This window comes from Copidosoma floridanum, unplaced genomic scaffold, assembly GCF_036245765.1.
Source record: "Copidosoma floridanum isolate Cflo_tuat_1 unplaced genomic scaffold, Cflo_Japanese_pri ptg000024l, whole genome shotgun sequence".
NCBI lineage: Eukaryota > Metazoa > Arthropoda > Insecta > Hymenoptera > Encyrtidae > Copidosoma > Copidosoma floridanum.
The window spans coordinates 10,370,486-10,384,143 of NW_028321901.1; the positions used below are offsets into that span (position 1 = coordinate 10,370,486).

Sequence of the window (13,658 nt, forward strand, 5' to 3'; positions counted from 1 at the left end):
GAAGTCTTTAAAAATTAACTGGAAAAACTAAAACCTGTTACAGCAATGATAACGCAACGTATAAAAAGATTGATAAGTCAGAAAATAATATTTATGTCAACTTTCCAATAGAAATGTTAAATAGTATCCTTGAAGGCTCACCACTTTATGAACTCAGTTTAAAAATAAGTAATGCTTCTTAAAAAGTTAAATATGTCAGACGGTTTATGTTACAGTATTTGATTAGGAATCACTAAATTATTGAAATACATTGTCGAAGGAAAAATGATAGCGCGAGTTAACTTTGAACATAAAGTTCTTATCTCAAGAAAAACTTCAAACACTGGACGACCTTTTATGTTATAAACTGAAGCAATTCTCAATAACTGCGGCATTTGGTATGACTTTCAATCAATCTCAACGTCAAAGTTTATAATGTCGACTTGTACTTGAGAAAACGGTTATTTTTTTACGGCCAATTATACGTAGCTTTATTCAGTTGCAAAAATTAAAATAATATATATTTATACAGGTTGGAAAGATAATTCATAAATCAAAAATATTGTTTGCAAAGAGATTTAAAAAAAATAAATCTACTGTACCTAAAAATTTTAATATATGCGTATAGACATGATTTTTCTTATTTGCTTAAAAGTTATCCTTTTAATCAATATTCTGTTATTTAACAATAACACATGACATGATGTATTCTGATTCTATAATACTATTATTTGTTGAAAAGTTTATTTCAAACCATTATAAAAGATCCATAAGTTCTTAAATTTTCTTAACAAAATTAAGTTTTAATATAATAGCTTTACATACATGTTATTAAAAAAATCATTCATAGAAAATTTTAATATACCAATCACATCATAGTATTCTAGTATTTGAAGATTCATAGTATAAAGGTTAAAATAGTTAGCATCTAAATTTGGCTTTACTATCTATCGCTTATACATAATGACTTTATAACTTTTTTACGTGAAAGGATCAAGTAACCTAAATAACATTTGTTCGTGGGTTTGGAAAGAACTATTTAATTGTAAAAAAATACCTAATTAAACAAATATGATATTAATTAATATAATGTGAAATATAACCCTATTAATTAATAAATACTAAATGAATATTAAAATTTTAAAAAGAATACGAACCACGCTAGAACAAAAAGAAAGAAAGAGCTTAATCTATAGTAAGGATCGCTCGTAGCAGAGTGGATAGGGTACTCAGCTAGTGTACAGAAGATCGCGAGTTGAATTCTTAAGGAAAGGGTTTTTTTTTTTTTTTGTAAATAAGGTGCAAAATTAAACTCGAGAGTCCAAAAAAAAATTTTCTTCACGTATGCGCTTTAGTGGTGTGGTGTAACACGGTAGAGTCGACAAGATAAAATGAGATAAAATGAAAAATTCACTTTAGTTACGTATTTTTTTTTAAAGTCAATAATCTAAACCTGTCAGTTTTTTAAATTAAAAATTCTCATTTTATATATGCTTTTTTTTCATATATTAAATGGATAAACTTTCCACTTTAGTTAGAATAGTGGGGGCGTCGACGTGCGCAGCTGTACTAAATAGTAAGTCATTGCTATAACTTTGCTACAGAGGGTTAGCAGTCTGAGCACTCAGGAAAGCAGAGACTCAATATTGTGTGTAAATATATATATATATATATATATATATATATATATATATATATATATATATATATATATAAATGATTGCCCCCTGCGCACTTCCCGCACCAACCCCCTCATGCATTATAATCCTTCACGTAGGCTTTGAGGTAGGAGGCAAAGGAAAAACATGAATTATACAAATAATGATAATAACAACAAAGATATAATAAATACCTATCACATAAGTTAAGTATGGTTGTTATAAAAAAATCAGCTTCTGTTGATCCATGGTAAACAATAAAGAACGGTTTATGGTGAAAGAAAATGAAATATCATTGCTTATATGTAAATAAAAAAAATCCTAGCATAGTAGTTAAGATATTTTTACAATAAATATTATTATTTATTAATTTTATTTCTCATGAGTTTTTTTAAAATTACATAAATATTGTAGTATATTGATAAGTACATATTGAAATTTAATCTGCTGTTTAAAATAGTATAATATGTGTTCTGGAACAAGTAAGATAATTATGTATCAAACATTACTACAATGATTGATACTTATTAAAATGCTATAAAATTCTGTATTCTCTCTTTTATGAATTCTATTGTAATGCATTTTTAATGCATCTTTCTCAGTAAATCTTCTTCCGCAATATTTTTTCATTTCATTGTGCTCCGGTTTATGTACATGTAAATGATGCAATAAATGTATTGCTCTTTTAAATTTTTGGTCACAGATAGGCCAACGCATAATTTTAACGTACGTTTGCTTTCTTATGTGGGGTACGGAATGTTTTGTTTTAAATCTATATTGCACACACTACATTCAAAAAACGTGTTGTTTTTTTTAATGAATTTTCAATTTTTTGTAGTCCAAAAACATATGGGCAATATTCTCACTTAAGTTATCACATTGACTTGAAATTATTAAATAAATAGCTGCTATTTTGGATTTTTTTTGCTTAATGTTTTACGTTATAAGAAAAATTTTTTACAAATCAATCTCTTTACAGAGAGCGCCCCTGTATTATAAGTGGAACTATCTTTAGTACAAATGTTTAGTACAGGCTCGTTTATTATCCATCCTTTTTATCCATTCGACGCCAACAATGGAAGTGCATTTAAACTAAAGGAGGACCTTGTGGGGAGCTAGAAAAATCATGAGGACGAACAGTGAAGAGGTGATAGGGGGCAATGAAGGGGTAGTGGCAGGGCAGTGGGGGGCTCAGCCCATTATTTTTTGGCTGAACTTAACCTAGAAATAAGCGAATTTTATCTAAATTTGTAGGGGAGGTGAGGTGCGTGATAGTAGAGGGGGAGTGGAGGGGTTATGTTAAATGACTCGCTTAATTAACTATATAATATAGGAAGATATATGTATACACATATTTATTTATACACATATATATTGTGACACGTTAGCCAGGGATTGCAACTAACGTGTGTGTTTTACTTTATACTTACTACATAACTTTATGTTGATAGTACCTTGGAAGGGATCAGGTTGCTTACGATCTTGTGTGGCGTCAACTGCAGCAACCTGTAGTCAAGTGTAAGTGACGATGATAATTCGTTTTTCCTTTAGCCTTATTGCAAACAATTACAAAATATCTTTTACTCTAGGTCACAACCGGTGGCAGCTACAGTTAACATCACCCAAGCCGAGCGAATACTTAAAGACAACATTCTTAATGTAATTAGGTATATTTTCTAATATCATAAAGAGCCACTCCAGTTACAATACGGACGCAGCACACCACAAAGGCGACAGCCCAACTTCATGGCTTGCCATAATATTTATACTATGTTACACTTGGCGTTCTGTTAATATGTGCACTCGAAATAGAGGACTTGGGTTGATTCGTAGAAATTTGGACCGGGTAATGAGGGGCCACTGCTTCAACACTCTACAACAGACAGTACCAACACCAAGTACAGTCACCTATCAGGATATCACTGGTGACAATCTCCTTGATCCTCTTGGCGATGCTATCTGCGTCGAGGGCACCCGGGAACCCTGGATGGCCCTGCAAGGACTCGCTGGTGTGTGGCACTGGGATCTCGGGGTTATCACTTTACTGTAGCTCGACAGGCAAGAGTCTGCTGAGGCTGCGCTGCGCTGCTCCGGTGCTGGCCTCATCAAGGAAAAAATCATGGAGCAAACGTATAGTGGCGATGGAAATGATCACCCATTTTTGAACCTATACGATTAGCTCATGATGTGTGTGCTTTTAACGCATGTAAGCTATAGCCCACAAGCATAAGCGCTAACCACAAAAGAAATGCATAAAGGCAGTGGGTTTTTTTTCCATTGTGCCTATGCTTTTTCGGGAAAGAGGAGATACCGTCCTATAGCAGTCAGTATAGGTGTGTATACTCGAATATACTTCTAGTCTACTGCACACTATAGCTGACTATAGGACGGTATCCTCTCTCTCCCGAAAACACATAGGCACGATGGAAAAAAAGCAAGTGCTTTCATGCGTTTACTCCATGGTTAGAGCTTATACTTGTGGGTTATAGCTTACATGCGTTAAAAGCATACACGTCATGAGCCGATTGCATGGGTTCAAAAAGGGGAGGGGGGGCATTTTCATCACTGCTATGCGTTTGCTCCATGATTTTTCTCTTCGTGCTCGTAACGAGCTCGCGTGTCTATCCTTGTCTCGCCTCGAAGGCGCACCATATGCTATGCGACGCACCACACACTATCAGCCACCACAGGAATACAGATTGGCTACCGATACTATGTTTGCTCCAAGGATACTGACACACGTATAGCCGCCGTTCTGAGATTCACTCTCTTATCATCGCACACACACACAAACACACATCTCCAGGATACGGGAAGGAAGCACGGAAGGGGAATCAGACCGAGCTCTATAGTTACTCTGAATGCTGTGGCCTCCAGGCCTCACACCGGTATTTCGTACATTATAGCAAGCCACATGCAGGAAAGAGAGAGCTACATGTGAGACTCTTGCCATTTACTGTCGGTAACAAGGGCTCTGTAATGTGTTCAGATGTATTTCCAATTCACCACGTCATTGTGTATATCCCAATTTCGGAGTATCAGTTAAATATTTCATTTTTTCACTTTGCCTTTTAAAGTTAAAAAAAAACATAAAATATCAAAATAAAAGGTTTTGTTCAAATTGACGAAATTAAAAGTATTTTTGAATAATAAAAGAAAAATATTTATACATTTGAAAATTTTAAAAATCATGTAAAATTGACTTTACTCTTTGCTAGAAACCTTGATTCAGGTCATTGTGACATATTAGAGTATAAAAATTCTAATACTAACAATAATTTAAGTAGAATAATAAGCCATTAACAAATCAAAATAAAAAAAACAGTAATACTTTAAACGATAATTACAATAAAATAAAAAAATCAAACGATATTTTGATGAAAAAGTTATCGTAAGTGATGGAACTGAGATATTAAAAATTTTTTCAATATTTTTGTTTTATTATGATTATTTTCACACAAGAGTAAGATTAGTGATAATTAAACATATTTTCAATGAGTGGCAATATTATAAAACTTACATTTTTGGAACTAATTACTTTGAAAATTTAATATTCAGTAATAATTATACTACAGTCGTTTACCGACAGTGCATGAAGCATAGAGATAAATGTCGTGCAGCAGGGTATTCCGATGCTACGGACAACACTGTTCTCTTATGGATAAGCGGTTTACGTCGAACTCTATCTCGAACCACTAAGATTAACTAGTGCGATAAATGCAAACGTCTCTAGTGACATACCAGGAGACGTAAAGCTAGAGTAAAACCTGCTTTAGCAATTAAGGGTTTTATGGCCATTCTTCCAACTGACCCGGTACTACCAAAGCAGATTCTGCTAAAACAGCACAAGAAATAAGGTGTTTATGATTTTATAGGGGACATAACCATATAGATTACATAATGATATTGATGTTTATTATCTTTCAACAGACAACCTTTCGCCAACATCTGTTTGACTTCATCATGCCGAATTATAAATAAGTACAAGTACATAGTAGCTATACACTTATAGTTTTTCCAAAACATAATATAACAAACAATAAACAATTACAGTTTCTTACGTATTACCATAGAATATAAACGAAATCAAATCAAAAGAAAAATATAGAATACTTATTACGGAAAAAAATATAACGCTTTATTATCACATAGTATGTGGGTACACAAAACATAAGTACACAAAGCATTGCACACATATGTCGTTGACAATGTATTCGTAGGGCTTCCATACATCTGTTTGTAAAATTTATTGTTAAAGAAGAACAAATATTATCAAATATAAATTGAGTAATATTTACAGTCCTATAAAAAGGTATTTTTAATGATTTTGCTTTCTTAAAAAAATTTAAAAACTCATTTAGCGTAGTTAATATTAAAATTTTAGATATTGAAAATAATTTACATAATCGTTTAATTTGAGAAATAGCCTGTATACACTTAAACATTAATAGTATTAACAAAAGAGAAGATTTACAGAATTTTAGTAATTCTTACCGCAATGTTTTAACTAAATTCGTTAAACATTGTAATATACAGATTTAAATTGACTCTTATTCACCTTTGCTCAGCTTCATCACATATACACTTTTGACGACGTATGTGTGCAATGCTTTGTATTCTTAGTTTCACGTACCTACATGCTATACATGACCATACAGCGTTATATTATAGTCCACTATAAGTCATATCTATTTTTCTTTTCATTTTGTTTCGTTAGTATTCTATGGCGTCAGGTGAGAAATTGTAATTGTTTGTTATTTATTGTATAAAGTTTCGTAAAAACTACACGTGTGTAGCTACTATGTTCTTGTATTGACTTTTAGTTTGACCTGATTAAGCCAAACAGCTGGTGGCAAAACGTTGTCTGTTAAGATAATAAACATAAAGATTATTTTATTATTGTTATAATTCTTCATCCTATAAAATTAAAAAAATCTTGTTCCTTATACTAGTGTAAATATATATAAGCGAGTGTGTGCCTTTGTGTGTGTGTGTGTGTGTGTGTGTGTGTGTATGTGTGTGCACAAACAAGCCTGTGCGTGTAAAATTTTGGTTACCCATAAAAATTATGCTCCATCACTTCCGCTAGACTCAAGGTCAAAGTTTTATGAAGGTCCGTTTACATGAAAAAAACTTTTATTCTTATGGTTAACTGCAATAGTGGGGGGGGGCAGGTAGATTTCTGCAGCCTTATTAATAAGGATGGACACGTCAAAATTATGTTAATGTATTTTTGTCTGCTGAATATGATTATCGATTGTGGGTCGCTGTCTGAGTGTTCAATTATTTGTTATTAACAAATTTTACAAACAAACTATAAAATCTTTTAATTTAGGTAAAAAAAAGTTTTTTTTGATTCCTTAGCACATTAAAAAAAATCAATTAGAATGATAGTACCTAAACTCACAAATTTTTAGTAAAAAACTCCTTAAGTTTGAAAAAACGCAATTTTTGTAATTTTTGACTAAGTGTTTCTTAGCTGTAGGTAAGTAAGCTGTATGCTTTATTTTTAACTTACTTGGGCTTTAAGTTTACCCTAAAGCATGTAGTTTTAGATAAAATAAAGATTTATAAACGTTAGTTGCTTATGACCTGCGGTGCGGCTGATCTACGACTGGTCATTTTTATAGCCTACTATATATCTATATACAATCTGTACACATGTATGCAGATTCAATTTTGAGATAGCTATGAGGTACAAAATATACTATTCGTAGATCAGTGATGCCGAAGCTGTTCATCAACTAACGTTGATCAATCTATTTTTTTCTATCTAAAAGTACGTGCTTTCAAAAAAAATTGATGCCCAAGTAAGTTAAAAACAGTGTACCTACGGCTAAGTAACATGTGGGAAAAAATCCCATGAAACGCGTTTTTTCAAACTTAAGGAGTTTTTAACTACAAATCAGTGGGGCTAAAATATGTGCATCTCAATTGATTTTTTGTTCAGAATGTGCTAAAGAATTGAAATAAACGTTTTGTTCATCGAAATTGTGGTTTCATAATTTGTTTATAAAATTCGTTGAGTGTTGAGCAGACAAAACTACATTAAAATAATCTTTGTAAGTGAGAGCGGCGTTGGCTCAGTGGTACTTAGTTACTGATACAACGCTGTTCTAGGGGTCGTGGGTTCGATTCTCGGTGAATGCAGATTTTTTCAAAAACTGTTTTTCATCGGAAAAAGTTCCTATGTAACCCTGGCTGTTTCGAGATGGGTGTTTTCGTGAAATTTTTCTTCAGAGTAATTTCAGGGTTTTTTCCTTGCCCCACAGGTCTTCGGGCCTAGGTGAATGCGAAACAGTGTTAGGGCTATTGGTAAGGATGAGCGAATCCGAAGCTCCAGGCAGGGATCGACCGGACTTACCGGCGAGTAGTGATCCCTGAAATATGGATGCTAATTAGTCTGGATCCGATGCTTTGGCAGAGAGCGCCGACTTCACCTGTGAGGAGTGGACGTTCTGAAATACGGAGTTCCCTCTGGGGAAAGGCTACACCGTGGTGAGTAGACTCGATGCACCATTGGTGCAGAAAGTTCCAGCTTAACTGGCTCGGTGTTTCACCGGAGTTAACCTACGGGGCCCATGGTATGACATACGTGTGGTATCAGGTAGTGGTAAATGGATACGACAATACATCCCCACACATAGGTGAGTGGCCCTGGCGACTAGGCCTAAGAGCTGTCGCGGTAACCCAAAGAAAAAAAATCTTCGTAAGTCATAATTAACTTATTCATAAATACTGTTTTATTAAAATTAAATTATAGTGTCACTTTTGTATGTGCTAATCACGAGCTATAATTAAATAATTTGTTAAATTTTCCGTGTACTTTTAGCTTTCATTTTTTCCTGCTCTTATCTTTCATAACTTTTTCAAACTTGCTGTCTGTATTGTGACCTTGGTGTGTAGTAATTAAGCTCTAACACCCTCCTAAAATAATTGACTTAGTTTATTTTTATTCATTCATTTTCTGCTGTCCGAAAATTTACTGTCTATAACTTATTGTACCACCCACCAAGTATTTAAAAAGCATTTTTCTTTAACCAAAGTCATTCTGACACTTTCTCTTGAACTCTTCTACCCAAATTATCTTTTTCTTCTACCTAATAATGTGGCCTTTTTAATTTTCTCGTGTAATGAAAGTACAATCCAAATATTAGAATTCATCATACTCTTCAATTCTTTCCTTACCACATCAAACTTTTTCCTTGAAATGAGTATCCTTATTAAACTTGACACGCTTATTTTTTACAACTCCTTGGATTTTTTGCGATGATGTCTCGGCATTTAGGGCTTCTTTTCTAATTTAAAACAATACCCACCCAGCTTATTGGTAAATTCACGAGTAGCTTTCAAAAGATCAGTAAGACAAGTTCAATGGTTTATTGAGGTCTTTTTATTAACTCTCATTACCGCCACCTCACGTTTTAGGCGATCATTTAGCCCTGTAAAATAGTATGCAGTAGGGAAGGATGACTAATTGTAAGTCGTCTTAAAAAGACTGTGGAAGAGCCCTGCACTAAAGACTAATTTTTTAGGAAAAAGAAGATACGTAAGGTAAAAATGTAGTAATATGGGAGCGAACAAAGATTAAGAAAACGTAAAAACCCTGTTGGTCTAAAGGAAGCTTGATAGTTTTAAAACGTTCTGTGTTGTCAGCATGGAGAAGAATGTTGCTATGGAATGAAATTGAAAAGATACTGTTGGTTAATAAAATAAAGAGTATCGGACTAATGTGCGACTCTTGCGGTTCACCAAAAGGCTCGAAAAAAAGACGTAACATTGCCCTGTAATCTTTAACCATTTGAGATCTGTTGCTCAACTAGTATGCTAGCCAAGACAACATGGTATCACGAATACCATATTAGTTATTTTACTGAGTAGTCCATTATGATTCAGTGAATAAAGACTTAAGAAAAGTCCATACAGATTGTCTTAACTTACATCCTCTTAATTAAGTTTGAAGTGAAAAAGTAGAAGAATAAAAAATTAGTCAAATTAGACGCATAGGGAATAAAGCCATGTTGTTCAAAAAAATGTGTGTTAACAGAGAATCAGCTTATTTGCATGCAGCAATAGCATCCATAAATTTAGCAAAAGGAGATAGAGTTAAAATAAACCTATAATTTGCAGTATCTTGTCAGTCACTAGATTTATGTTTTGGAGTTAGTAAGAAATTTTCCTACTGGAAAGAAAAGTACCAATATTCAATGATTTGTTAAAGAGAAGTAGTAATGGTAGAAAGAGAGACTAAGTAGAGTTTTTAATAAAAGCAGGAGGTAAGAAATAAAGTCCATGTATCATATTAAACTTAGACTCATTGCCAGCAGATAGAATTTCATAAAACGAAATCATTAAACAAAATAGTATTTCTACAGAGTTAGGTCAAGACGAACACCAGGAACCGAAAAAGTGCCATGGTATTGACTAAAATTAAGTGCAAGCAGGTTAGAAGTTTGATTGGAATTTGAGACAGTTAAATCACGAAAATGCATGCTGTTTAGCAGTTCAGGGGGTGTAAAATTATTTATAAATGAAAAAAATGACTGAGGGTTGGAAAAACCGTTATTTTTAACGTTAAATACGTAATCACCAAAACACTGTTGAGACATTTGGATGCAGAGATGCTGAGAGCACGCTTTTTAGTTAAAGTAAGGTCTTTCAGTTCTTGACTGTACCATCTAGGAAATTGAATATTAAATCGTCTTACAACAGACACTGATTCTTAACTGTACTATAAACACTAGAGTAAAAGGCACTAACATTAGTATTAATATGTTGTCACATAATGCTGAAGACTAGTTGACGGAATTCGATATTAAGCTAAGTGTAATCGGCTTTTGCATAGCGTAGGAAAGAGTTAAAGTGTCGTTTACAGTCAGATTGATGTGGAAAGTTTTAAAAAAGCTGGAGGGTGATGCTCATCAACATCAACAAGAAAATCCGAAGGTGTTTCTTAATAGGAAGTCTAGGGTGTAACCTTTAGTTGGATTCAGTGGATAGCATTGCTTAAGATCATAAGTTTAACCACTTTCAGTCATAATTCAGGCAGCATCTTCAAACTTCTTGGGGATATAACAGAGTTTGCTGAATTTTAAAGGAGGTTTAGAATCTCAAAGGATGTTAGACAAAATAAAGTCACTGAACAGGGCGACTTTTGCGCTAAGATATTATAAGTAGAAACTATTTGCTTTATAAGTAAGTGAGAGGTAAGGTTGGCTAGTTGCTTGTCACTCATAAAAGATATACGAGGTGCCACTAAGTAAGGGTTCGTTATGCACTTCGGTGATAACGAAGAATTGTTTAGGTGTGTTGATTTCTAGTTAATTTGGAAATCTTAATGCTTTCAGGTTGTTCTTGATGGCGATCAGGATTCCACCTTCAGTGGTATGGGTGCTGCTGATAAGAGTACGGTCTTATCAAAGTACACTATAACAGGGATAATTAAGCTTGCTATCACTGGTATCTTAATACAGCTACGTTTTAGTACACCAAAAATAAAGAAACTGAAATAAGAAAAAAAAATACGAGATAGCCATTATGTGTGCACTGTGTTTAATAAACATTGTATAAATTAAAAGAAGCCACAAACTAAAAAAACAAGCATGTAATCAAATTATGTTTCCTCATTAATTTATTTTTTATGTGTTGTTGTTCTCCCTACTCCGAAAATATAAATTGACCAATACATTTGCGATGACCCATCAGTTAGTAAAACAGTTAAAACAATAATCTTTAAAAAATACTTCATTCAAACCATTTTTAAATAAATAATACTTTTTGGGTGTGATTTCTTTACAAAATTACATTAAAGGGTATTTAATATCTTAAACTAAATCCATTAAAATAAATGGCTTAGTTCAGATAGGACGGAATCAGCAGTTAGTTGGAGGCAAATTAGAAAGTAAACTATACATTATTTTCTTTGTTTGGTGTTCTCAATTTTAAAACGTTTCGTTGGTTGTTATGCCAACCTTATCAGACTACAAATACGTATTACATATAACGTATTTAAGTATACAATTTTTTCACTACACCTGGTCACAAAACTGACAAAACAACTAGATAAATTAGTTTTTACTGTTTTTTGTGTAACCAAAAAAAGCTCATTTCAGCAAAGATACGTATAAAACCCGATGAACACAATATCAACAAGAAAGAAGACACACACTTGCTCATTTGTATATATTTTCTATTACTTAAAAAGTTCAATCACCCGTAACCATTCTTTCTTTAAAATAGCATATGTCCTATAATATCTGTTTCGATGGCTCCGGTCCTTGGCCTTTCGTACATACATTTCGCTGTTCGATCTTAGTACTTTACTGTTTGTCGACGCGTGAGCACACAATCTTCACAATTAATATATATATAAATACATATTGTATAATTTTTACTGTACAATGTCTTTGTCAAACTCAGATACTTGCGAATAATAAGGTAAAAACTACTTTATCTAGTTGTTTTGTCAGTTTTGTTACCAGGTGTAGTGGAAAAATTGTATACTTAAATACATTATATGTAATATGTATTTGTAGCCTGATGGGATTGGCACAACAGCTAACGTAACGTTGCAAAATAAAGAACACCAAACAAAGACAATAATGTATAATTTAGTTTCTAACTTGCCTCCAACTGATTGCTGATTCCATCCTATCTGTATTCAATACTGGAAGGCGCTGGTGTATTCGATTGTATTAAAATTTCTTAATTAACCGTACGTTATAAACTTAGTCTGATTTTATTACTTGGAATTTATCAATTAAGTTTCATTTACTTCCGAACTATATCGGTATTTTACGTTACACTATAAATAAGTCAAAATCAATTAAAAATGTATTTGTATCTAAAGACCTAACTAATTTAAAGCGTCAAAATTTTTTTGGTGTGAGATTAGAAGATTGTGCAATAAGTATAACTAAAACAGAAAAATTTTTATCTTAGGTTACCAGTGGTTCTCTCCATAAAAAAGACGATGTCATACAAGTTTCGAACGAGCCTTTATCCAACACATGTCAAACAATTGATAAAACGTCATCAACCGTTCGTGTTGAATCTATTCAAGAACAAGAACAGGAACCAGCTGACGTTGATAATTTAAATATTGGGTTGGCTTCTGAAGGTAACTGCTGTAGTTTTTCATTTTGTTTTATTTATACGTACTAAATAACTTATAACGTCTTTTTACATAGAAAGTAGCACAGTAGGTGAAGAAAAATTAAAACAAGAAGTCATAGTATCAGTGGATGAGGAAGACGATGTCACAGACATAGATACAGATACTATTCAAGAAACAACTGAAGAAGCAATAAATGAGGATAATACAAAAGAAACGAGTCAAGAATCTGAAGCATCGCCTTCTAGTAATACTCGTCAAAGAACTGCAGCTTCTGTTGGTGGAATAATATCGTCAGTGCGAGGAGCAACAGCTAGAAGGTCTACGAGAACTACTTTTCGTACATCACGAGGCACACGACTTACCCCTATTATTTGGGATAATCAAACATCTTCACGAGGTAACAGCCACGTTCAAATAGTAAACAATTTTTCGTTTTTTAACATTCTTCCTTTCTATAACTTAAGTATTCATACAAATTGACAACTTTTACAAATGAGTGTAAGTAAAATGAGCCAATATTAAGGTTCATTACATGACTCACAATGCATCTTCCAAGCAACGAGAAATATTAATTATTCAATTATCTTGAACGTAAGAGAGCAAAAAAAAAATATCTACTAGTATAATACATATTTATGTTGAAAATTATGACTGTGGTAAGTCGAGTATAAAAATTCTTTTTTAGATTTTGACGAGCGTGTAATACTTAAAAAAAACGCTTTTTTATTTGAAAAGTAAATTCTCATGTGAGTATGCATATGGGATCGCATGTACAATCGTAATAAGTTGTATTTAAGGACTCTTGTGATCTAATTTAACAGTTTAAAGCTGAAATATTTTATTTTTGCTTTTTTATAGCTGTCATAAAATTTAATTAAATTTCTAATTTGTTGATCTTGGAATTC

The 13,658-nt window shown here is 32.9% G+C and overlaps 1 protein-coding gene across 2 annotated transcripts in view; it reads left to right on the top strand.

Moving 5' to 3' along the window:
- Nucleotides 1-13,658, top strand: part of Mgtor (nuclear basket protein megator) — a 447,637-nt gene that overhangs the window by 396,141 nt on the left and 37,838 nt on the right. For both annotated transcript variants that reach the window (XM_014352167.2, XM_089595083.1), the window contains 2 exons: nt 12,579-12,756; nt 12,827-13,150. In XM_014352167.2, the coding sequence (XP_014207653.2) occupies nt 12,579-12,756; nt 12,827-13,150 (502 nt within the window). The remainder of the gene's footprint in view (nt 1-12,578; nt 12,757-12,826; nt 13,151-13,658) is intronic.